This window comes from Cladophialophora bantiana (assembly GCF_000835475.1).
Source record: "Cladophialophora bantiana CBS 173.52 unplaced genomic scaffold supercont1.3, whole genome shotgun sequence".
NCBI classification, from domain to species: Eukaryota; Fungi; Ascomycota; class Eurotiomycetes; order Chaetothyriales; family Herpotrichiellaceae; genus Cladophialophora; species Cladophialophora bantiana.
Genome location: NW_015971577.1, coordinates 1,615,559 through 1,639,903, shown reverse-complemented (window position 1 = coordinate 1,639,903; position 24,345 = coordinate 1,615,559). Strand labels below are relative to the sequence as shown.

At 51.7% G+C, this 24,345-nt stretch overlaps 9 protein-coding genes across 9 annotated transcripts; 3 read left to right on the top strand and 6 right to left on the bottom strand.

The window, feature by feature from the left end:
• Positions 1-2: 2 nt before the first annotated feature.
• Positions 3-386, bottom strand: Z519_02497 (uncharacterized protein; the record flags this gene model as incomplete). Its single annotated transcript, XM_016760253.1, has 1 exon — positions 3-386. One exon carries the CDS (start codon positions 384-386, stop codon positions 3-5), a length of 384 nt encoding a protein of 127 aa, XP_016623774.1.
• Positions 387-527: 141 nt separating this feature from the next.
• Positions 528-1,068, bottom strand: Z519_02496 (uncharacterized protein; the record flags this gene model as incomplete). The annotated part of the gene is made up of 2 exons (XM_016760252.1): positions 528-907; positions 1,044-1,068. The coding sequence occupies 2 exons, from the start codon at positions 1,066-1,068 to the stop codon at positions 528-530; spliced, it is 405 nt and encodes a 134-aa protein (XP_016623773.1).
• Positions 1,069-2,338: 1,270 nt separating this feature from the next.
• On the bottom strand, positions 2,339-4,036 carry Z519_02495 (uncharacterized protein; the record flags this gene model as incomplete). The annotated part of the gene is made up of 5 exons (XM_016760251.1): positions 2,339-3,325; positions 3,423-3,508; positions 3,555-3,710; positions 3,767-3,818; positions 3,875-4,036. 5 exons carry the CDS (start codon positions 4,034-4,036, stop codon positions 2,339-2,341), a joined length of 1,443 nt encoding a protein of 480 aa, XP_016623772.1.
• A 729-nt stretch (positions 4,037-4,765) lies between these two features.
• Z519_02494 (N-acetylmuramic acid 6-phosphate etherase) lies at positions 4,766-6,878 on the top strand (the record flags this gene model as incomplete). Its single annotated transcript, XM_016760250.1, has 3 exons — positions 4,766-5,001; positions 5,068-5,521; positions 5,577-6,878. 3 exons carry the CDS (start codon positions 4,766-4,768, stop codon positions 6,876-6,878), a joined length of 1,992 nt encoding a protein of 663 aa, XP_016623771.1.
• Positions 6,879-7,280: 402 nt separating this feature from the next.
• Z519_02493 (uncharacterized protein) lies at positions 7,281-11,348 on the bottom strand (the record flags this gene model as incomplete). Its single annotated transcript, XM_016760249.1, has 1 exon — positions 7,281-11,348. One exon carries the CDS (start codon positions 11,346-11,348, stop codon positions 7,281-7,283), a length of 4,068 nt encoding a protein of 1,355 aa, XP_016623770.1.
• A 711-nt stretch (positions 11,349-12,059) lies between these two features.
• Positions 12,060-16,553, top strand: Z519_02492 (uncharacterized protein; the record flags this gene model as incomplete). The annotated part of the gene is made up of 4 exons (XM_016760248.1): positions 12,060-12,702; positions 12,749-12,916; positions 12,965-16,165; positions 16,282-16,553. 4 exons carry the CDS (start codon positions 12,060-12,062, stop codon positions 16,551-16,553), a joined length of 4,284 nt encoding a protein of 1,427 aa, XP_016623769.1.
• A 727-nt stretch (positions 16,554-17,280) lies between these two features.
• Z519_02491 (uncharacterized protein) lies at positions 17,281-20,290 on the bottom strand (the record flags this gene model as incomplete). Its single annotated transcript, XM_016760247.1, has 2 exons — positions 17,281-17,427; positions 17,528-20,290. The coding sequence occupies 2 exons, from the start codon at positions 20,288-20,290 to the stop codon at positions 17,281-17,283; spliced, it is 2,910 nt and encodes a 969-aa protein (XP_016623768.1).
• Positions 20,291-20,861: 571 nt separating this feature from the next.
• Z519_02490 (uncharacterized protein) lies at positions 20,862-22,253 on the bottom strand (the record flags this gene model as incomplete). Its single annotated transcript, XM_016760246.1, has 1 exon — positions 20,862-22,253. One exon carries the CDS (start codon positions 22,251-22,253, stop codon positions 20,862-20,864), a length of 1,392 nt encoding a protein of 463 aa, XP_016623767.1.
• Positions 22,254-23,179: 926 nt separating this feature from the next.
• Z519_02489 (uncharacterized protein) lies at positions 23,180-24,226 on the top strand (the record flags this gene model as incomplete). The annotated part of the gene is made up of 1 exon (XM_016760245.1): positions 23,180-24,226. One exon carries the CDS (start codon positions 23,180-23,182, stop codon positions 24,224-24,226), a length of 1,047 nt encoding a protein of 348 aa, XP_016623766.1.
• Between the last annotated feature and the right edge of the window lie 119 nt (positions 24,227-24,345).

Below are 24,345 nucleotides of genomic sequence, written 5' to 3'. Positions count from 1 at the left end.
TTTCAGAATGATTCCTCTTTGACTGACGCGAGGACGTCCATTTGTTGCAACGCCGTGAATAGGCCATATACGCGCCAGCAAGGTCCAGTGCGCTGCTGCGTCTTGTCCAATGCAACTTCTTGCCTCGCAGCCTCTCCGCGGTTGCGAATTGAAGGCCAAGTTGAGACCATTCGTTGCTCTTCGAACTTGAGTTCGAGTTCGAGGTCGAAGTCCCCGAGGGCGGGCTTCGGGGTAGGCGAACTGCTCTCGAAATGTAATAGAGCTTTTGAACATTGGTGCTCCGGCGAGTTCTTCCTCGTGGCTTTTGTGTGTCCATTGGCAGTGCCGATGTTGGGATTATGACTTTGGCGGCATCGAAACTCCCTGGAGCTGCCTCGCGAGGACATGAATGTGCTCGATACCCGAGACGTCACTCCTCTTGCAAATACTTCTGCACCACACTTGGTATGTCCAGTGGGGTCTGTCCTGGATCTGTGCCATTCGAGTCGCATCATCCCAGAGCCCGTTTGCTCGATCCTTGAACATCCCTACAGCCCTCTCGTCTTACCCTCGTCAAATCCCAAGCCTTCAACCTCTCCTTTCTGACCCTTGCCCATCTGCTCCCGAACATCGAACGCCGGGCGTCCAGCGTATAGCTGGCCCTTAAGCCCTCCAGCAGGCGCCCCTCCCACCTTCCTCCCGCTCCCGTCGCCAGCCTCGAGTTCCAAGCTCGTTGAAATCGGGGCGTTTCCTCTAAATCGTTTCCTCATGTCCACCAGTCCGCGCCGGCATTCTCGGAACCCGATCTTGAGTTGTTGGCATTGCTCCGGGAGCGTTTCAAGTAAGGGGTGCGAAAGGCATTCGACGGGCGTGTGCCGCTGGACGAGGATGCAGTCGCTGTTTTGGAGGCATTGGGCGAGCGCGTCGCCTGTTAGACGGGGAGAATAGAGGTTAGTAAAGGATCATAGCGGGAGGAAATAGGAGGAAGAGTGGCAAAACGGTGGAGGAAGGTTGTTGTCGATGCGAACTGCAACAGTATACGAGGTGGTGGGACAGGGACGTACGGATGTCTTTACAGGAGGACGGCATTTGCAAAACAAGTCTGCTACTCAGAAAAAAGGTCGCTTGCTGGGGCTGAATGGGCCGAAACGGAGTACAATAGAGAATATGCAGGATGCACCCACCAGGGAAGGAGCATGAACAGAGCAGAGCAGTTTGAGTATCAGTCGACTTTGGAGACGCCCAGAAGTTTCTCAAGTTGCGGAGTCGGATGACCTGCCGTTTTCGAGTCCCAGGCAGCCCGACGAGGCTGCAGCCTCGCGAACAACGTTTTTTCGATAAGGCTAATCCTCCCCTTTTCGTAGGATCCAATCTAGTGTGAGAAGAGAAACAGTTTTACGACATCCCCATATTGTATCAGCACAGAAGAAAAGCTGCACGAAGGCTTATGCTGTAATTACTTATCATAAGTAGGCGAGCTCAGGGGTGTGAACAAAGAAGCATCAAACCAGACCACACCCAAGCAGACTTCACTGCAGCTACCCACGCTTCCGCCAAGGCTACATCTATATATAAAGAATATCTCTTCGCACCAGTTAATATAGAGGGACCCGCTTTAGAATTAATCGAGTTATGATTTGCAGCGCAGCAATTCCCTCCAACAATTAGTCCAAATCGGAAGAAGTCCAAACAGCATCAAGAGACCCCACTCTACGCTTCGAATACGTGCCCACCTCAGCTCGAAATCCCCGCAAGGGGAGAGTAGAAAATGAGACGGGGCTATTTGTTAAGAGGTCAGTGTATCACGGTCTGGTTGGTGGGGCCTTTCCCGGCATGAGCTTTGCTGTTGGCTATACTCATATAGTAAAGGTAGCAGATGGGGTCTCGCCATGCCACACAACACTATCTCAATATCTGTGCCATTATACTGTGGCTGATGTAAGATTGCTCGATAACTGACCTCCCCCGGGGAGGGGTCAGGAGCCGCATCACCTACAGTGGTAATATCAGGAGATAGTAAGACTGAAGCGGCTGTTGAAAGATTGCTCGAGAACGGTCTCCCACCGGGGGAGATGCCAGGAGCCGCAACACCTGCGATGAAGTCATTGGAAAGGTTACACGATAGACCAGAAGTGGAACTGAACTTTTTTGCTGCTGGATATTTCTTTTGGAGAGATAGTGGTTGGTGTATTTAACCGAGGTTTACTATTCAATCCTCAGTATAACACTTTTCTTTTTTTATAAAATAGAATTTTAACTATATACATATATATACTTAAACCTTAGCGAGAGTAAGAGTGAATTTCACCTATCGCTACTTTACTCCGTAGAGAGAAATGCTATAGATTAAAGCTAATCACTATTTATCCACCCTAGCTTCGACTTCTTGAATCTTCATCTCCAGGTCCTGATTGCGGACCGGCTTCTCAATGGTGATTGCCGTGACGGTCCAAACCGTTGGCAAGACGATTACCAATGCTCCCATCGACAGACCCCAGTTCATTCCTAGCTGCGTCATGGGACTCTTGTGCAAGGCATTGATTCTCCAAGCCATTGCTCCGCCAGTCGCTTGAAAGGTCTTATATGCACCAACGAGAATGGCCGCCCGTGAGGTCGAGTTTGACTCGGTGCCAATGAGCCAATAGCAGAATCCCTGCCACAGCGCGTCATAGGCACCGTAGAAGATGTACAGGAAGATCGGTCCGGTCGACACCGAGCCCTGGGTGTAGTCGATGTCTTGCTTGAACCCAGCGGCGAGTCGGCGATCTTGCCATTTCTGAAACGCATATCCTCCACCCCAGATGGACATGCCGGTGACAAAGAGCACAACCCATCCAACGCGGGCTCGCATGGGCCGGGTGAGGAAAGGGAGATCCAGGAGGACGCCGATCAGGAGACCACCGAGCATCTGCGCGATCCAGTACAAAGCTCCATTGAGAGAGCGAGTCCGAATGTCGAAAGTCATGCCGTTGACTTGGTTTTGCTGATACGAGTAGAAGACATTGGCGCAGAAGAACAGAGGCAACATGCAAAAGACTCGCCAGCTGGCCATTGTCCGCACGGCAATCCCGATGGTGGCCTCCCACGAATGTTTCTCCCTCTCGACGGCGGCATGGAGCTGGGCTAGGCGGATTCGCTTGGGCGAACAGATGAACAGTCCCAATACCCAACCAAAGAGCATGATGATCATCAATGCGATGTAGGTTGAATCTGAGACTGTGCCAGATTTGGAGTGAAAGTTGAGACCGAAGGACGCGAGGCTGCCCACTCCGCCACCGAGATTGAAGATGATCCAAAAGACGGCGATAGCGCGGCCTTTCTGAGACTCTGCAACGTAAGTTGTCATCTGCGAATCTTCTGTTAGCTTGTGCCAATGATGGGGATAGCTATGCCAATGGCCCTGCAAATAGAAAATAGGCTTCCAAAGAAAAGGGAGAGCTCACGATAGCACCCTGGACGACCCAAAGCATCGAGGCACCGATCCCCAAGATAGCACCGGACGCGATGACGAAAGCGCCGTTGTCATGATCTGCACACTGTCAGAAAAGAATCTTTGCAGTTGGAGGTTTTCTCACGGTTGAAGTTGAGCAAGCTACCGCTGTACAGGGCATACGTCCAGCCACCGAGCAAAAAGCAGATCCGCGGCCCTGTGTACGAGAAGAGAGGACCAACTATGAACAAGGCTGTACCAGCAGTTGCAGAAAGGAGAGCGACGGTAGCGTTCGCGGCCACTGTCCCTGTTGGTTAATGCTCGACTCTTGAGAACTATTTGCCTGGTTCAATATACCTGTTGGATCGACTTGTCCAGAACCTCCGAGACCACCAAGCGCATTGTACATCTATTGGCAGTGTCAACATGTCTTCCCCGCGCATTCAACAGCTTGGGGATGCTTACCCCGGGGCAACAGAAGCATATCAGACTGATGAGCAGGATTTGAGTCCATGGATGCCCATAGAAGGCCTGCGCAGAGGAAAAGGGGGAGCTCTCAGCCTGCTCGCCATTGCTCTGATGCGATTCAACCGGCTGCACAGCCCGAACCTCGTCTTCTTTGGTCATGTCGAAGACTCGTGGTCACAGATGGATCTTTGGAGAGTGCACTGCTTTCGCTCTGCAATGGGCAATGCAATGCCCATATAAGGAGCAGCACATAGATTGGCGAACATGGTCGCAACAATCCGGTCTCGCCAGATACCTCCCCAGCCCGAAGGGTACCGTTACATCGACTACTTTGCTCTCCTCATTCCCAAACCTTGATTAGCCTTTGAAAAGGCTCTTGCTGAAGCGAAAGACTGGAGGAGCCGTTTCCTTCATCTGGACGAGATCAATGTTAAGCGGTAAGCGAATCCTTCGATAGTCTCCCGGTCGCTGATCACCGAGGTTCACCTCAGGACTCCAAGGACCCGTGGATGATGCGGGAGACGTACCCGGCCCAACGGGTAGCCGTCAGAAGCCCAGATCCCTTTTCGGTGCGCTTTATGCCGGGGCGTGGTTCTCCGCGTTCATACCTTATTCGAGCTTGCGCTATTTTCCTTGGAGTTGCATTAGGACGAGTGTTACATACGATAAATAAGATCAGAATTGCCGCCAGGTGCAAGTGGATCTCCCGAGTCCAAAGGGTAGGATTTCAGAAGATTAGGATGGAAGAGAAAATGTCTTCAACGGGCGGTGGTGCAATTTCCACCCAGTGGCGGAGCTTGTCTTGGAGTTTGTTCCAAAGAGCTGGCCAGCGGCGAATATCTCAGATGGTCTTACGGTGAAGTGGTGAAACGAAAGAAGACGGAGCCCATGGCGACATTCGAGAACTTGGTCGCATTGCAGACCGAACAGAGAAATGCAAAGAGCACAGACATTGACCAAATCCCGACCATTGAGCTCTGCCAAATCATCAATAGAGAGGACAGTACTATTGCTGGGGCGGTATCGAGATGCATTCCTGTCATAGCGGCGGCCATTGATTGCTTAGCGGAGAGGGTCCAAGCTGGAGGCAGAGTGATATATACTGGTGCCGGGACCAGCGGAAGGTAAACAAGCCACTGGTATCTTTTGCAATGGCGAGGAGCATTCCAGATCTAACGATTTGAGCACAGGCTGGGTGTCTTAGACGCCTCAGAGATCCCACCAACATACTCTGCCCCGGAAGGTCAGTTTGTGGGAATCATTGCCGGTGGAGACGCTGCCCTTAGAAATGCACAAGAAGGGGCAGAAGACGACTCTAATGCCGCCGTCCGAGACCTTGAAGCACTCCAATTGAATGGCGCAGTCGACTCATTGATCGGCATCGCTGCGTCTGGACGCACGCCGTATGTGCTGAGCGGCCTCTCTTACGCTAAGAGCCTTGGTTGCGCGACGATCGGTGTCGCTTGTGCACAGCCTTCGGCCATGAGCACCAGTGGAGTTGTAGACTTCATGATTGATGCGGTTGTCGGGCCCGAGGTTATTACGGGAAGCACGAGAATGAAAGCGGGTACGGCGACGAAGCTGGCTCTGAATATGCTCAGCACAGGCACGATGATCAAAATTGGGAAGACGTACGGAAACATGGTAAGGCTTTTGAACCATCAATGTGTTTCGATGAGAATTTGCTGATCAGTTCCAGATGGTTGATCTAAAAGCAACAAATTTCAAACTCCAGCAGCGCTCTCGAAACATTCTGCGGACGATCTGTGGCTCTCGATGTCCCGACTCGGATGCCAGTTTGGACGCTCTCCTCGAAAGCTGCCAGGGAAGCGTCAAGCTCGCTATTGCAACATTAGGTTTAGGGACTCCAGTGGCAGAGGCGAAACAACGTCTGGAAGAAGCGAGCGGTGTTCTGGCCAACGTTCTAAAGAAGCCTACCAATGGATGTTCGAACGGTCAGACCACCGCAGACGGCGATGCTCCTGATTATGTTCTATGCGTCGATGGCGGCGGGAGCAAATGTGCTGCAGTCGTGATATCGGCGGATGGTCAAAGAGGATATGGTGAAGGACCAGGTTGCAATGTGACAGACGTCGGCGTCGAGTCTGCAGTTCTGTCAATATCATTAGCGATACAAAGGGCATGGGATAGGCATCCAACGGTTAGAACTAGACCGTGGACGTCTGACCGATTTTCATCCATCTGGATCGCTCTCGCCGGCCATGACCGAAAGGAAATCGCAGCCACGGTCGACAGCGTGCTGGAGAAGCTTTTCAAGCGGCCTGTCGGTGTGAAATTGAGAGTTACGAATGACATCGAACTGCTCGCAACTGCAGCAGCGGAGAAAAACGATACCAGCTCAGCAATTGTGCTCGTTGCCGGAACTGGATCGATTGCCATGACGTTCGAGCGTCAAGGAGATCGATTCATCCGCATCGGAAGGTCAGGGGGTTGGGGCCACCTTCTCGGCGATGATGGGTCGGGCTTCGACATTGGGCGACAGGCGCTCCGTCTCGCTTTATCCGCGGTGGACGAATTCAACAATCAAAGGCGCAGCCTGGACGCAGACAGCCTTTTCATGCCAACTCCACTCGTTTCACGAATCCTGGACTCTGTCGGCCCTAACGGCATCGGAACACTCGATTTGGATTTGCTGAGCGCCGTATTGTCGCCCGCTTCAGATGTGGAGAAGAAGAAACAGATCGCCCAAGTTGCCCGGGTTGTGATCGATTCAAGTACAGACGATGCACAGGCGAGGAATATTGTCGAGAAGGCTACAAAAAACCTCGTTCAACTGCTTGACCGGCTCACGAGATCTGGACAAATTGACGTCGCAAAATCTAGTTTGGTGCTAGCCGGCGGTTTAATGCAAAGTAATGTCTTCGCAGACGCATTCAACGAGGCCTTGCATGCCGTTGCGTTCGACTTCAAGCATGTCGAAGTGGTCAATCAACCAGCGGTTATGGGCGCTGAGTACTTGCTGCGGATGCAGAGAGGCTGAACTTTGGCAGGACCCGAGAAAGACAAAGGTGGTTCGTTTGCGTAGGCAAGTGGTTGAGGCTTGTGATGTTGTGCGACGACAGTTGCAAGGTGCGCTGCCCTTCGGGAGGAAAAGGGATCAGCCTCGCAGCCTCGCAGCCTTGCAGCCTTGCAGCCTCGCGAAGAAACAGAACATTCTCACGTACACAGCGTTGATTGCTGTCCAACCGGGAACTATGTATAGTGCTGAGAAACACTCTGCCTGCAGCGCATATGCATAATCAAACCGCCAATTCCAGTACACCGACGCAAATTCGCCAACACATTAAACGATTCATACCCGGCCCCTCCAAGAGCCATTCCGGAAGCTACCGTCTTCATCTCATTTCCACGTCCCATGCGTTACCAGCGCTCGCTTCTCCTCTCATGAGAAATTCTGTGAGAAGAAGGGCATAACTCTCTCCAAACACTTCTTAACCTCCGCCGCCTCTCTCTCCATCCTCGTCCGCTGCTCTCGCATCTTTTCTATCTGCGCCATCACCTCCCTCTTCTCCACCGCCAAATCCTCATGTCCTCCCCTCAATCTATCATTTTCTTTTCGCAGATCCGATTTTTCGCGCTCGTGTTGTTCCACATCCGCCATGAGCGCTGTTAATTCCCCTTCTTTGCGACGCAGTGACTCTTTATGCTTCGAGGAATCGAGGGACATAGTGGTGATTTGATTCCTCAGCTCCTCGTTCTGGCCCTGGACTTCTCGAAGCAGCCTCTTCGTGGTGTTCAATTCGCCCGTGGTTTGCGACAGTTTGGTCTCGGCGTCCTTGTCAATTTTGGACAGAGCGGTTTCGAGCTCTTGCAGTTTGCGCTCTTTGGAGCTCAGTTCATTCCGTAGCGAGCGAATTTGCACGTCAAAGTCCTCTGCTTGTCTTCTGTTCTCTTCTGCCCGGAGGGATTCAGCGCGATGAAGTTTCTTCTCCAATTCTTCTGTTGTTTTGTCTCTCTGGGAGAGCTGGCTTTTCAGCGAACGTAGCTCCTGCTCAAGACCTTCTATCGCCCTGTCGCGTTGGGAGAGTTGACTTTTCAGAGATCGAAGTTCCTGATCAAGACTCGAAGCGCGAGTCTCCTTGTCCTTCTCAGCTTGCTGCAGACTTGTCTCGAGTTCAGATATCTTGCGGTCTTTCACGCTTAGGTTACTTCGTAATGAACGAAGCTCCTGACTGATGGTTTCTAGCCGGTCATCGTTCTGTGTATGCGACCTCTCCACGCTTTCCAGCTCGTCTTCTAGCTTGTCGATCTGCCTTTGAAGCTCTTTTTTCTCCGCTTCCAGTCTCGTTATGATCTGGCCAGCCTGCAGAACTTGTTCTCGACGAGTGGCTAGCTCCTCTTCAGTCTTCTTTTTGGAATCCAATGCCTCATCTAATTGGTCTTCAAGTGTCTCTTGCTCAGCAATGGCTTCGGCCAGCTTCTCGCTCAGCTCGTTTTCACGGTATTGTAATCGTTTGAAGATCTCCTCTTTATCCAAAGCTAGCGCTCGTTCTGAATCCAAGGTCTGTTGTATTCGGTGGGCTTCGATTTCTGCACGCCTTCGTTCGTCTTCCACGCGTTGTCTCTCTGCTGCGTCTTGCCTCAGCTTCGCTTGCAATTGTTCGATTTTCTCGTCTCGTTTCTTGACTTCACTTGCGGTTCGGGTCGCTCCAAGCAACGGTTTCATGCGAACAAAGAGCCGCCACCACGGATTGGCCTGGAGATCAAGGTAGACGTTGAGATTCCGTTGAATGACCCTTGTGGCTTCTGCGCGATAGAGTTGTTTAAAAGCCACCCGCCGTTGCATAAAGCCTCGAGCAACAGACTGGAATCTGGACATGATCTCCCGGATCAGACTGTCGCGTTGCTCTTCCAAGTCAGCTAGGACTCCTGCACGGAAAAAGACCTTTGTGAGGCCGACGCGATAGTTGGAGTGATCCATCTTGAGTCGATCAAGCATGATCTTTGCCACCTCCTGGCCTCCTAGATAGCCTTTCGGCATATTCTCGCACAAAACCTCGTATCTTGAGCGGAATTCTGCAAAGGTCAAACGATTGGGGAAACCCGTACGTGCTATCCGGATACCCTCGAGCACGCCATTACATCTCAACTGGTCCAGAACCAGTGGCGCAACGAACTGTTTGGGCTTTTTCTTGTGGTTGGGCAGAATGCAGCGGACGAAATGGGGCTGGGTTGAGTGCAGTTGTCTCATCAGAATACTCAATTGTTCTTTGTGTCTTTGTGCAACGGTCCGGAACAAGCCTTTCTTGACTCGACTTCGGGGGCTGTACGGTTCGTCGACCTCGTCGACACAATCGGAGAACAGGTTGGCAATGTGTTCGTCTTTTGATGCAGCAAGAAGCCGGGTTAGGTTGTCGTTCAAAGGGTCTTTATTCTTCTCCAACCAACCTTCAGTTGAGTACTCAACTTCTGCGGCGTAATGTGTGAGGATAAACCCTTGCCTAGTGCGGGCAGGGGCGTATTTTGGAGTCTTGTTCTCCCACAAGGAATTGAGCTTCTCCGTGAATGATTTGTCGGTAGCCTTGGGCATTACTGAATCTTCGTCGAGGCAAGAGAAGATTCCGATTGGGTTGGGAAGCTCGATCAGGTCGATTGTCGGCTGTAGATCTTTGCCAAAGTCAATGAATTGCCATTCAATCTGCTCACGAGCATATTCTTCTTGTTCCAGAACGAACATATAGTGGTTGAAGAATTGTTGGAGCTTCTCATTGGTGTAGTTGATGCAGAGTTGCTCGAAGCTATTCGTCTCGAAAATTTCGAAACCAGCGAGGTCAAGCACTCCGATAAAGTGGCTGTCGTCGCTGCTAACACCTCCTCGGTCCAGTTGATTGTTGATTTTCGATACTAGATCTCCAAAGCCGCGCTCATAAATGCCTTTTGCCAAAGCATCAAGACCAAGACGTACTTGTTCGGGTGTTTGGGCTTTCTCCACCCATTCCCGCCCGGCTTTGACTTTCGGATGGAGAAGGCCTTTCACAAACGGATCCGATTGGACACCCAGTAATCTACAAGCCTTGTCCACCGATGTTCGAGCTTCTGGAGTGAGCGAAGCTTGGTCTGCTGCTCTGCTTTCTTGCCGGACTCCAACATTACCAAGGTGCAAAATAGCTGCAATGGTTCTGAAGATGGCTATTTGCTCTTTTTCGGAGAAATTCATGATGTGGAATGCCTCAATCAATGTGTTCCACTCATCGCGATCGGACACACCGCCAATGGTGTCATTGCCAGCTCGTGTATATGTGAAGTCCTCCACGTCCATGCCTGAAATAAGTAATGTATCTCTCATTCGTTGGTCAGCACCTGCCAGCAATTGGTAGAAGACATGGTAGCTTCGCTCTTGTTGGCTGATTTTGACCACTCGTGACTTTTCGAGAAGATACCAATCTATGAAGGCGCCCGCAATCTGTCCCGACCGAGTGAATTGGATGCGGATGAATTTACCGAACCTCGAGGAATTGTTGTTCCTGACTGTCTGAGCATTACCAAAGGATTCGAGAATCGGATTGGCACGGAGGATTTGCTGAGAAAGATTAGAGAGTTGTTTCCCGGGCGTCCTCCCTGTCAGTGGTGTGTCCAGATCTGATGTGGCAACCGCAGCAAGGTATTGGATAACCTTCTTTGTATTCTCGGTTTTCCCTGCTCCAGACTCTCCAGTCACCAATATGCTTTGGTTCTCTCCCTCTTCAACCAAGCGACGGAAGGCGGCATCCGAGACGGCGAAGATATGTGGCCGAGTGTCTTCTCGGGCTTGGCCCTTGTACATGCGAACATAGTCGTTACCGTAAATGGGCAAGGGACAGTAAGGATTAATGGTCACCAAGAACAGGCCGGAATAGGTGTAGATGAGATCGGCCTGATACCGGGTGTAAAGGTTGTGAATGACTGAAGCTTCGTTGAGATGGGTGAGCTCTGCCATGTCGTCGGCCTTGTCAAATTTCGCTGGGTTGACCTTATCCACCTCGTCGACATCGGTTTCTATTGACGAGCCATTGTCAAATTGTACAAGAACCTTGTTTCCAGGGAGGTCCTCTGTTATCCAACCACGAATGAATGCCTTTTCAGGATCTTTAACCCACACGTAGCGCTTTCCGGAAAAGTCATTCTCGCCTTCAATGGCTGAGATTCTGTCTTCACTTTTCCGCATTTCCTCGGACTTGATGAACTTGGGAGCAAAGGTGCTGGACGTGCTTGCCTGTCGCTGGAGAGAATGGGTGCGGAGGTGGGAGGGGACGGCACTGAAGGTTGCCGTGGGGGAGTACGATTGTTGACGATCATGTCTGGATGTTGATGTTGACGCAGGCGTTGGAGAGGCGAATAAGAGAGACTTGCTGAAGCTTGAAGGAGACATCGATGAGGGCACAGACATGTCGGAATGAGCTGATCTAGTGAAAGGACGTTGAGAATGCCTATTGAAGGGCGAGGTGTCTGGGCTGCGGTCGTGGAGCAGCATCATGCCGCCAGAGACAAAGGATGATTTGCCCTCCACATGCGACGGGGCATCATAATCTGAAAATGCTAGTGAAGTTGACGGTGTCCAGGTTGTCAATGTGGGATGAGGGCTGCTGATTGTTGTAGACTTGTCGTGACCCCCGGATTGGATGACGATGTTTTGTTTGTTACTTCTAGTTTGGGGAAGGCGTCTCTTTGCAGGGCAACAACAGTCACGTGCTGACACGCCCTTTCTGCTAGGCGGTGAGTACGGTGGGCGGTAAGAACAGGATGCCTCTCGTGTCCAAATAGACCGCCGGAGACAGGATGCCAAGTCGGTTGGGTACCGAGTATTCTGAACAAAATGGAAGACTCCTCCTGCACTTCGACCAACTTCGTGTCTGTATAAGATGAAACTGTCAACCACCACAACCTCCAACACGACGAGCACCCCTTCTGCGACGATCTCTACTCTCAGGGATACATCAGGGGCGTGATTGATCGACGTGAAGAAGCCGACCGGCATTGTGACACAGCAGTAAGAAGGTCGCCGCCCTCTGTCGTCGCGTGTGTCGAGGATTGACTTCGCGAGCTGTCTCAGTGATGATGATGAGCGGTTTGTGTGGGTCAGTGCAAGCGCGTCTTTGTGGGATCATCAGGTTCTGTCGATGACATCGCCCATCTTGGTTTGATTCCTGTCGAATCGCTGTCGCCGTGCTGCTGAACTGTGGCAATGGCGCACCCCTACTCTTCCACCTCGTTGTACGCAGGCACACCATCATACGCACCTCAGCAGCCATACTATCTGTCTTTTCCATCTAATGGACTGCAGCAGCCGATAAATACCCCTCCAGGCATCCCTCAGCAGCTTCCGCCACCACAGGGACAAATGCAGACGCATCCTTCCTACCAGCAGCAGCCCTCGCCTGCTACAAATGGCCCACGATTCGATGCCAATTCTCAGATTCGTCCTCCTGCGCCTCCTTTTCATCCGTTTCCTCCTACTACCACTTTCAATTCCGATTTCTTCAAGCAGTTTGCAAGCGCGGGTTTCCCGCCTCCGCCCCCTCCAAACTTCCCTCCAGTTCCAATACCCGGTGCTGCGTATCCGCAGCTACCTGGTCCCGTGAATACCTCTGCCTCCTCGCCCTATCCTCAGCATCTTGCAACTGGAGCGCCAGGATTCGGTGCAGGCTTTAATCCAAGTGAACAGCTACGCCAGCATGCAGGAGATCAATTCATGGGTCTGCAACCGGGCTCACGAGGTGGATTGGATGTGCAGACAGAGACCCAGGCGTATGGTGCAGCAATGGCTGTCCAGAGTGGAATCTCACACACTGGACACCCCGCTCTTAAGACGATAGATCCTGACAAGGGTAAGTATACCGCTTATAATCTGATCTTCCTCTAATCAGGTCACAGACCAGACTGTCCCATCTTTTGGCTCAAGATCTGATGTCGATATGCTGTTTGCGAGTGCTCAGAAGCAGGCCGTGCTAGGGCCGCCTGAACAGCCTATGACCGCTTCGCACAAAACGGATGCGAATAGCACCACCGACCTTAACCTAGCAGCTGATGGGAACGTTTCGCGTGAGTTTGAGCTCTACTGCCCTTAGTCTAGGCTAATTCATCGTCAAGCATACGATCCTACTCGCCCCGCCGCGATTAACGACCGAGCACCAGGCGGCTTTACGTCCTCTAGCAAACCCCCGAAAAGCGCCAATCTCAAGTCGGTTGAGAGAACCTACGATAATAAGTCCCTCGTTGAGCTCCGACAGCTTGCAAAGGGCGCAGTCTTATCTCTGGTGCCCCACAAAATTCTCTTCGTTGATCTAGTAAAAGAAGGCGTGAACGCACAAATCTTGCAGGAATTGTATGAAGAGCTTGGCCTAAGGATCGAAGTTGGTTCATCGAAACCTCGCGATGAGTCTCAGGCTGAGCGATATCCTCTCGTTGATGACAACGTTCCCCCGACAGCCTCGCATATGCCGAAGGTTGAAACACAAGGGCATCCACCAACGGAAGCCATGGCGCAAGCAATTCCGGAAACCTCGAAAGTCGCACCCTCTTCCGCTCCCCTCGTTCCAAGCATGATCAGTGAACCCATAGCGCCTCCAGCCGTCCTGGATGTGAGGAATCAACAGTCTGCGCCAAGTCTCAGTCTGGAGCGCAAGGATCGCATTGCCCAATTGCTTGCTGCAAAGACAGGCCGTCCGACACCTAACCCGCCTCCGGCGGCTCTATCCCAACGAGAAGGACCTAGAGTGGCTGCTTCAGTCACAGCATCTGCGGAATTGGCTGGCGTTGGTGCGCCGTCTTCTAGTCCACATACTGGGCCGGTCCAGCTGCCAGAATCCGTCGCGCCTCCACAAGAAGCGATCGGAGCAAAACCGAAGGCTCAGACCGAATTGGTAAAACAGAAAATGGAACAGCTGAAGCGTGAAGCGCAGGCAAAGACAGGTGCCGGTGCACCGGAAATCCCCTCGACAGAGCCAACGATTTCCAACAGCGACATCAATGCTGATATTTCAAGAATGATTCCTCAATCTGGAAATGCCATGCTTTCGTCATCGAATAGGCCTCCCTCTTTTGGGAGCCAACCCACAATGCCACCATCCCTGATTCCGGGATTGTTCATGACGTCGACAGAATCATCTGGTTTTGATGAAGCTGCGAGACCAATGACGGAGGCATCAACGAGCTCTGAGGGGGACGGTAGACAAGTGAATGCTGCCGTTGAAAATGAGCCCTCAGTTGGCCCGTCAAATCTTCATTTTCCGTCGTCGTCCACTGTCCCGACGAAACGCCCCCCTGACTCTGATTCAGCTGCACTAGACATACCACTCCTCAAGAAGCCAAATATGCAACAAAATCTACAGTATGATTCTTCCCTACTTCTCCCAGATAACGAGGCCGACTACCAGTCAGAAGGTGAGATCGTCGAAGAACCGGAGAGTGATGCTATGGCGCTGGGGTCGGATTCAGAACAAGATATCCAAGAAAACTATATACCACCTGCTTCAATGTCGTCAACTGCCACGTCAATCCTCAATAGGCCAATGTCCGTCAACCAGGCTCCGACAACAACATTACGGATAGCCTCAACCGGTGAACCAGGAAAGGACGAGTTGTATCGTGCCAAACAATCGGAGATCGAAGCCCTGCGTCGGAAGATCGCGGACTTGGAGCAACGGAACAAGCTGAAACGAACCAGAAGTCAGATCGAATCTCCGTCATCATCGAACCCTCCAACGCCCGCGGTAACCAGAGAAGACCAACCATTAGCCAGTTCGCCTCTTCCACAAACAATTGATCTGCCTGGCGTCGCCCGACTTTCGACTCAGCGACAGCCTTCAGGTCCTTCTGTGATCTCCAAGCTAACTCCTGCGCAACTTCAAGAACGTGAGGCCGTATTGAAACAAGCACTCCTAAGACAGCGTGCTCAAAGGCAGCAAGTATTACAAGAAGGCTTGCCTGATCTGAACGCGAAAGTGAAAAAGACAGAGACGCGTCTTGAGGATTCGCGCAAGGAGCTCGTACAAGTCCGGGGTCAATTGCAAAATATGCGCATGGAAGTCGACCGATTAGGGTTGCAGGAGAAGAGACTAGTCGAGGAAATCGCCCAGTTTGAGGAACAATTGCAAGAAGGCCGATCCGGCCAGAAACGATATTCTGATGAGTTGCAGCAAATCAAACTTGAAAAGCTTGCCGAAGCTCAAGCAGCACCTTCCAAGGAGGATTCAGCCGTCATCTCAACCTCAGCCCAGCCCACAACAAGTACAGTTCCTCAGTCAATGTCAGGCTTGACCAACGGTCATCTCGACAATCAAGATAGGAATCTGCCAGAGCGGCAGATTTCACTCGGCATACCCGTCGAATCCGTTTCCGCCGACATAGCCGCTGGTGAAGAAGTTGATATTGACATGAATGGGAAAAATATTGACAAGTCACCAAGTTCTCATAACATTCAGAGTGCTCTGCAAGGGGGGACGGAGCCGGTAGAGTCACTTGAGGCTCTCCACCCCGCGCACCAACTTCAAGCAGATGAGATGGAGATCTCGCCTGAGCCAGAAGATTATGTTGAGACACATGAGCACTTGTCGGCAACTTTGGAGAGGACGCAGACGTCCGACGAGGCCATGGATGTGGACAATGACAGTAGCGGAAGCGCAAGCATGTCCGGCTCGGATGATGAGGAAGAGTACGAGCCTGCAGATGCCGATATTTTACAACCTATGCAACAGTCCGAGGACGAGTCTGAGGAGTATGACCCTGAGACAGCACCAGTGGAGAGTGTCACGCCGACGACTGTACCGGAAGATGGAGCTCAAGACTTTCAAGAGCCCTCAGAGAACGCTGATGCTAGCGAACCTAACACAGAGACCGGGAATTCAATCAACGGAGCGCCAGATGTGTTGGGTGCTACCGAGTCTGACACTTCTTTTGTTGAGGCCGAGGGAGCAGTTAACGGAGTCGGTGCTGTGTCAGAGGTGCCAGCTAACACCAATGATGACCTCGAGTCCAGTGATCAATTAGCGGATGCTGATACGCTGGTCAGACCGCCACCCGGATCAAATCGAGAGACTGAAGTTGTTCCCTTCCTTGACGGTAACTGCCCACCACCTATGCATTATGTGCCGTACAAGACACCACTTAGCGCCTTTAAGACTTATCGCTTCCATTCCGATTATCCAGAGACAGTCAAGACTGGCTATCGCTCGTTAACATACAGCAATAACATCGATCCTTCCCGTCCCCTTTGCCCCACTGAACTTTCTGGCGAAGCCTGTACGAACCCGAAGTGTGAGGAGCAGCATTTTGCTCAGCTTGGTCTTCCAGGTACGTTGATTAAATGAGGCCGTCCTTTTCGTCCTACCTCTTCTGAGTCTTGAACTGTTACGCTTTTTCCTCCGCCAGAAATTCCCCCCGCTGATAAGACTCTTTTCCCGTTACAGATGACAAGATTCTTGTCCAAATGAGTTCGGCTAGTGACATCAAAGGCAAATCGGCACGGGACGAATTCCATGCTGGGCTGAAGCAGGTGATTGCAGGGTTGAGGGCTGGTGAGGTGAAGGATTTTGAAAAAGTGGCGGAAGCCCTTTCTATGTATCGACGGAAATTCTTCGCTGACAGAGAAGAGAAAGAGGGACAAGAAGACGACGACACACAACAGCAAGACAAGCAAGAGCAAAAAGAGGCCAAAGAGCAGGAAGTTGCGGACTCTTAGCAAGCAGTCCTGAAGGCAGGGGGGGGGGGGGGGGTGGAGAGCGTGTCCCACTTAGGCCGAAGGAACATGTTACCTCGCCATACGTGATTCCTCAAAAGAGGCACGGAACGATCCTTGTGCGAATTGCCGAGAGGCGCAGAGGGCTTGAGAGGCACGATATTCTGGGAGGGGATGAGATGGCATGTATGAATACAACACCAGTGGCATGGAGTCTTGGATGAATAGGCGCACGAGCGTTGGCGAGCTTTGGCTTTGATCAGGCGTTCATACAGCATGTTGTGTCAAAGTATCATGTATAACAAAAACAAAAAGAGTTAATATCGCTTGCCGCGGTCTTGTTCTTCACAGTGATTCGAGGCTAAACAGACAAGACCATGGTATTACTATTCTCTGCAGCCTGCCTACCGTCTCTGATGCCTTTGCACATTCTTAATACTCATGCACAAGTAATTCATTATGTGTCCTGAAGTCCAATCCAATACACCCAATCAATTCAGTCCGTCGTTCACAACGTTGTGCCTCTCTAGATTGCATGTTTCGCTTGCCTCTGTTACCCCCTGGCTCCTCCAGCCCGTGATAGATATTTCGTTCAGGCATGGCACATCGTTCCCTCCCGACCTTCACTCTGGAGAGTAGTCTGGGATCCTGTCCACAACAGGGTAGACAACACCCTGTTCCCGCCTGATCCCGGCGGACAATTTCTTTTGTAACATGCTGTGGGCTGGGTTCATTCATCGTCGAAGATCCCACAATTCGGGTGCAGAGCGTAAGTCAATCGCTGGTTCTGATTTGTAGTCGAAGACTCGCCGGCGCCGGCGCCATCTTCGTCTCCTTCAATAAGGCCCTCTCCGCGAATTGCGATGATGATGTTATCCTATGGGTCCAAAAGTCAGTCATGAGTTTAAAGGGCGGAACGGTAGGTCCCCAAGAAGAGGCATCGACACCAGTAGGAAGTTCCCAAAAAGAAGGCGTACCTTTACCATCTTCTTCAACACCTTTCTTGCCAGGCCCTTCTCGCGCTCCACGTCTTCCTCACTTCCCAATTGGTCTTCAATCTGCTCCAAATACCACAATAACAAAGCGTCGCGTTCAGGGCCCTCTCCCGTGCGATCTTCCTCGTCTCGTATGCGTGTCGCCAGCATGGTTTGAATGGTGTTGTACTTTTCGAATGTGATTTTTGTGGTAGGTCGTGTAGCCGGAGCTAGGGTGGCAGATGTCTCGCGATTTCGGGCACTGCTTTCACCTTGGTGGTCGTCATCTCCATCATCCATCGGACTGTCACCGTCTCGTTGCTGTTGTTCATCGTCTTGTCGGTTCTGACTCTCTTCGTCATCATCTTCGACATCAACATCATCTTTCTCGACGCTGATGATCGATTGACGAAGCAAATCAAACGCCTCATACACCATCACCTCGGTAATTTCTTCCACACAATTCGCCTTTGCGATCGCCTCGCTTAGCCTGATTAGACTCTCCAACTGTCTTACGGTAATCCTGTAGGAGTTCTTCCCAACCACGCCGCCAGTGTCATTCGCTCTTAGCTCTTTGTATTTTTCAACCAAAAGTTTCTTGGCGCCCGGTGTAAACCTGGGTTTGAAAGTCCGTGCGAATTTGATGTACCGCTGAAGCTGTTCAGTGGAGAATTCAGGCTGCACGAAATCATCTTTCAACATGTGCAGGTTGACAATATGGTCGGCTAAGTGGCGATCTATAGTCTCATTGCATTCATCAAGAATGATGAAGAAGAGGTCGAAGCGAGACATAATAGGTGCTGACATGTTGATGTTTGCTCTGAGCGTTGCCTTGCGGTTATAGCGACCGCCGATAGGGTTTGCAGCAGCCAAAATGCTTGTCCGGGCGTTCAATGTAGCATGAATGCCCGCTTTGGCGATGGAAATGGTTTGCTGTTCCATAGCTTCGTGGATGGCGACCTGGTCGCTCAAGTCCATCTTATCGAACTCGTCGATACAGCAGGTTCCGGAGTCGGAGAGCATGAGGGCACCTGCTTCAATGGTATGTTCGCCCGTTTCTTCGTCTTTAACTACCGCGGCCGTTAGACCTGCTGCGCTAGATGCTTTCCCTGAGGTGTAGACTGCTCGAGGGAGAAAAGATGCAATGTATTTGAGGAACTGGGATTTGGATGTTGATGGGTCGCCGACGATACAGATGTTAATATCGCCTCGGAGCGGCATTCCTTCAGGTGTCATCTTCGAAACACCTCCCAAGAGTTGCAATAGGAGACCTTTCTTCACTATTTCATGGCCGTAAACCATGGGCGCGAGACTCTGAACAAGTCTGCTGTAGATTTTGTCGGCATGAACCATATATTTCAAATCATCGATCTCCGCTTGGGTAAGGGTTTCCAAATATGCCTCCTGAGCCTTTGCGCCATTGTCGTATTGATCAAATAGATCGGTCTGGTGTAGGGAATTCAGGATATTGGTCGACTGGCCGTTCAACTGACTTGTTGATTGACCGGGAGTAGTGGTATCCGGGCACGAGAAGCCGGCCATAAATGCCATCCGGTAAGTCAGATCTCGAACTCCTAGAGCCTTCAAGCCCGAGACTCCCGCACCACCAGCATCGGCTCCTCGGAAATTCCGATTGTCCTTTGATGCCTCTGGCTTTACACCTGGAATTCCCAATTGGGAGACATCTGGCACAACAATCAGGGTGCCTGTGAAGATACACTTCTCACCAGGCTTCGTCCGCTCGACTTGCTCTCCCCGAAGGATGACATCAATTGTGCGTGGCATGCTCCCTGTGGGGATTTCAGCGCTGTTCTCCTGAATTCGACATTTCTGCCAATCCACGAATGTGCTGTTTCGAATGTCCAAACGCCATGCTACTTTGTTACCACAAGTGAGATTAGGACACACCGTGGGTTCTGTATATTTGAATGTCTGTTCAACATTTGGGACTGTAGTGTTGCATGCTTCGCAGATGAAGGTTCCGAGGGCCAGCTCGGGACGAACTTCGGAGGTTCTCGTCACAGTACCCGAAATGGAAAGTAATCTGCCGATTTGATCTGTTCGCAGTTGTCGCACGCGGGACACGAGTGGAAGGTTGTAAAACGCCAGCGCGAAGAGTTTGTCCGTCTGTGGATTCAGTGTCTTGTCACCTTGACTGCTCCCCTCGCTAGTTGCGTTGCCTGCCATTGAGGTGCCGGCTTGCGAAGCATTACTGGTCATCTGACGGTGATCTTTGAAATAGACTGGCTCGTATTTTGCCAAAAGGTTGTGTAGTCCTTTGAGTAAGAATGGATGGAATCGATAGAACTGGTTGGCGATTGCATCTGCTAAGATAGGGCCTTCCTTGTAAGACAGCAGATGGCGGAAATCTACATAAAGTGTAGAGAGTTGAAATTCCCGCAAGCCATGAATTTGATTAATGTAGTATTTGTCGGTTCTCAATTCGCTCGAGGGAGGGGCTCCTGATGAGGAAGGCTCTTCGATATGGGACTCGAGGAAATCTTCAAAGGCTTGTTGTACTTTTTCGCCTGCCTTGTCTGTAACCTGCGATACATTTCGATCTAAAGGGTTTCGTGGTCTGCCGCGAGCGGCGCCGACGACTTCATCGTCTGGAAAGACGTCGGGTTCTGAGGGTAGGCCATTACTCTCGGAGAGCAAGGGGCGTGGTCTTGAGGAGGAAGGGATGTCATTCTGCAGTCGCCGCGGTGAGGATGGGGTTGCGCCAAAGGCGTCTGAATTGAGGATCGAGTCAACTAGAGTCGTCATTGTGGTAATTATGAGATTTCGTGGTTGCAGAATTGACCTGATAGTCTAAGGATGGGAAATGCCTCCTTACGCAGGGAATTGGTGAGCCCCTCGGAGACGCGTCAAGCACGTCAAAGCGCGTCGCGCGTTGCACTTTAATACGGCGGAGCAAATGCGTGTGCTCGTACTCTCCTGGCGAGGCTAGCCAAGGGCAAGAAGGGGTAGCCGCAAGGCCAGCCTCGCCAACACAACACATGTCTCACCTCGTTATCAATCAACACCAACGACAAGCTGTGTCAAATCTACCCACAGAGTCAATACGAGTGTGCACCGTCACTACCATGTGGGCTTATGCCAGACTTTACTCACAATGTCGCGCGATACTGTGCGCCGTGATCGTGGGATGTCCGGTATCACGATGGTTTCACTCTGCGTTGTCCAGGCTAAAACGGACTTCACTGGCACGATATGGTTCTGATGAGAAAAGCGCGACGAATGGTTCGCCTAGCAACCGGACATAGAAACTTGTTACATTGAATTGCTAATAACTTCTCCTCAACCCCAAGACCTCAAAAGCAAGGAGCCTTATGCGTTACAGCCAGTTCTGATGCACCCGGATCAGCTTCTTATTCAAGAACTCTTGAATACCGAGCTCTCCCAGCTCGCGTCCGAATCCAGAATTCTTCACTCCGCCAAATGGCACATCTGGGCCGGAATTTACGGCGGAATTTATGAACACCATCCCGGCCTCGATCTCTGCTGCCACTTTCTTTGCGTGCTCCACGTTGCTGGAAAACACCGACGATCCCAGACCAAATGTCGTTGCATTGGCCAGTTCAATGGCCTCCGCCTCAGTGTCGACGACATACAAGGTCGCCACAGGGCCAAAAGCCTCCTTCAGAAACAATGGGTTCTCTCGAGACACGTTTGTGATGAGCGTGGGCTCTAGATAGTAGCCTGGACGGTCAATCCGCTTCCCGCCCATGACAATCGTGGCACCGGCGGATTTTGCCTCATCAATGAGGCTGACAAGGTCGTCGACGGCCTTCTCGGAGAACAGAGGACCCAAAGTGGTTGCCGGATCCATTGGGTCACCAGCTTTCATTGCTTCAAACTTTGCCTTGACTCCATCGAGGAACTGCTGGCCCCGCTCCTTGCCTACCACTACATATCGCTTAATCGAGGCACAAGCTTGGCCCATGCACATCATGCGGCCTGCAGCTGCCACTTCGATGGCTTGATCAAGCGGTGCATCTTCTAATACAACCAGCGGATCGGAACCTCCTAGTTCCAGGACGACCTTCTTGAGATGGCGACCGGCGTTCTCAGCCACTGATGCGCCCGCGCGTTCGCTGCCAGTGAGTGTGACGCCCCGAACCCGGAAGTCAGCAATGAGTGCGTTGATTTGGGGAATTGAGCAGAACAGGTTGGTGTAGACTCCAGCTGGCGCTCCAGCGTCGGCGAACAGTTTCTCGAGGGCGATTGCGCATTGTGGCACGCTTTGTGCGTGTTTGAGCATGACTGTGTTGCCAGCGACGAGCTGAGGACCAGCGACGCGAGCAACCTGGTAGTAAGGGAAATTCCACGGCTCAATGGCTAGGATCACCCCAATTGGCTCGGAGGCTATGACAGCCCCGGCAACGCCAGGTAGGTCGACAGTCCGCAAGAATTGCTCTCCGTTTTTGGCGTAATAATCCAAAATAGCAGCAGAGAACTCGACCTCACCAAGCATGCCGCCGATCGTTTTTCCCATCTCGAGCACGGCGATCTCTGCTAGTTCCTGTTTGCGTTCGCGCATTAAGGCAGCAGCCTTGCCCATGATTTGGCACCGCTCGGCGACGGATCGGCGACGCCAGTCTTTCTGATAGACTTCGTGAGCTCGGCCGAGGGCGGCGAAGACCTGTTCATCTGTCGTCGTGGGAAAGGTCTTGACCAATTGCCCATTTGCGGGGTTGACAGTCTGATACAGGGCTTGGTGTGCCATGTCTCTGGTCGCCAAGACACGACTTAATGACCTGGCGTGGTAGGTGTGAATATGTGTGTGTGTATGCTTTGGAAGGAAGCAGAGGATTGAGTAATGTGACTGCGTCGTCTATTGCCGATTTGATGCAATGCGCAGAGCACCTCTCCTACGCTCCGCTTCTTGTCGGTCTATATATAGTGGTGGGAACAGATCAACAAAATCCCGAGTGCAAATTCCAGACGAAGTTGCTTACGAGATACTTCCTCAGACCTGAAAATTCCGAGGTATTTTGCTCCTGATCAGAGATGTCATGTCCGGCAACGCGACGGATGATGCACGAACATATTAATCAACGTCAACAGGCACTACAGAGACATACCTACGCTACAACAGGAGCCATTGGTCTAATCCTGGATTTCGGGAGGACCTCACCAAACGGTTCCGCCGGAAGACTTTCAACATCGCCGCGGCGATAGCGGAGGAGATCGCTAAATGGTGGATGTGGCCAATCAACAGCATCCCGAAACCGATGAATTATCTTGCATGGCAAACATGAGCTGCGACGTTTCCCGTATTTGTATTTGCGCTTCCGCCATGGCGAGAGCCACAAACTCGATACCTGATCGGAGATTCTTATACGTTTTATCGGTCGTATGCATGCTTACCCCGGGATGATTTTCCTTTGCCGCAGAGCGAAACCACTCGCGGCTATTTGTAAGTAGTGGTAAGAATTTTTTGGATTTCGACACCCGAGAATGAGTTCGTGAGTTGTTGCCTTTAAAGCCTTTTCAACGATAAAGGAGAACATCCTCGCGGTACAAGGTGCTAGGCTCACCAGCTGGCTATGATGTTTGCAGACCTCTCCTATCTTCACCCTGCCATTCTTTGAGAATACCGCTTTTCATATATTTTGCTGGTTGAATCTACCTCGTCACGGCGCTGCAAAAATGGTATTAAACAAGGCAATGGTCTTCAGACAAATCCCTGAAGGCCTCCCCGTGGCAGGCAAGGACTTGACCATCGAAACTGTTAGCGACTACGATGGAAGCTCCCCCGCCCCGGCTGGGGGTGTGTTGCTGCAAGCCGAATATGCGAGTTTTGATCCTTACATGAAAGGACGCATGCGCCCAACGCACATCAAATCCAACGCGACAGCATTTGAGCTGAACAAGCCGCTAGTGAGCCAATGCATTGCCAAGGTCATCAAATCGAGCCACCCCAAGTATCAGCCCGGAGATCAGGTCATTGGAGAACTGCCCATCCAGCAATACATCTCGCTGAGCGGTGCAGAGCTCGACAAGATCCAGCATCTAGAAAACCCCTTGGGCCTGGAGGACATCCGGGTATTCTTGGGAGCCCTCGGGATGTCGGGACTGACCGCATATTCGTCCTTCTATGAGATTGGACAGCCCAAGCAAGGGGAAACAATTTTTATCAGTGCTGCTAGTGGGTCTGTGGGCAGCATGGTCGGACAACTCGCCAAACGCGAAGGACTCAAGGTGATCGGCAGCGTAGGATCGGACGACAAGCTTAATTTCATCATCAACGAGCTTGGCTTCGATGCAGGGTTCAACTACAAGAAGGAGCGGCCCAGCGATGCCCTGAAACGGCTGGCTCCTGACGGAATCGATATCAACTATGAGAACGTCGGCGGCGAGAATCTCGAGGCAGCCCTGGACGCGATGAGGGAACATGGACGGGTTATCGTCTGCGGCCTGATCTCCGACTACAGCGCGGCGCCGGGCCAGCGATATCCTCTGTACAATTACAATGTCATCCTGCGAAGGAGACTCACTGTTCGCGGTTTCGTTGTCTTTGATCACGGTTTCGGCGACAAGTACCGCGCAGAGCACCAGGCCAACGTGCAGCGGTGGATCAAGGATGGGACACTCAAAGTGGCGACTTGGGAGTGTGAGGGCATCGACAATGCCATCGATGGCCTTCTCGCTCTTTTCTCGGGGCGCAACTTTGGGAAAGCTGTTCTAAAGTTCTAGATAGCGAACATTGATACGCTAGGCACATGCTCCATATTGTTCTTTTGCATGCTGCTCTCACCTTTCCTCGACCCCCTTCTGTCTGGTTTGATAATCACTATCTCATATCCGTTGCACTG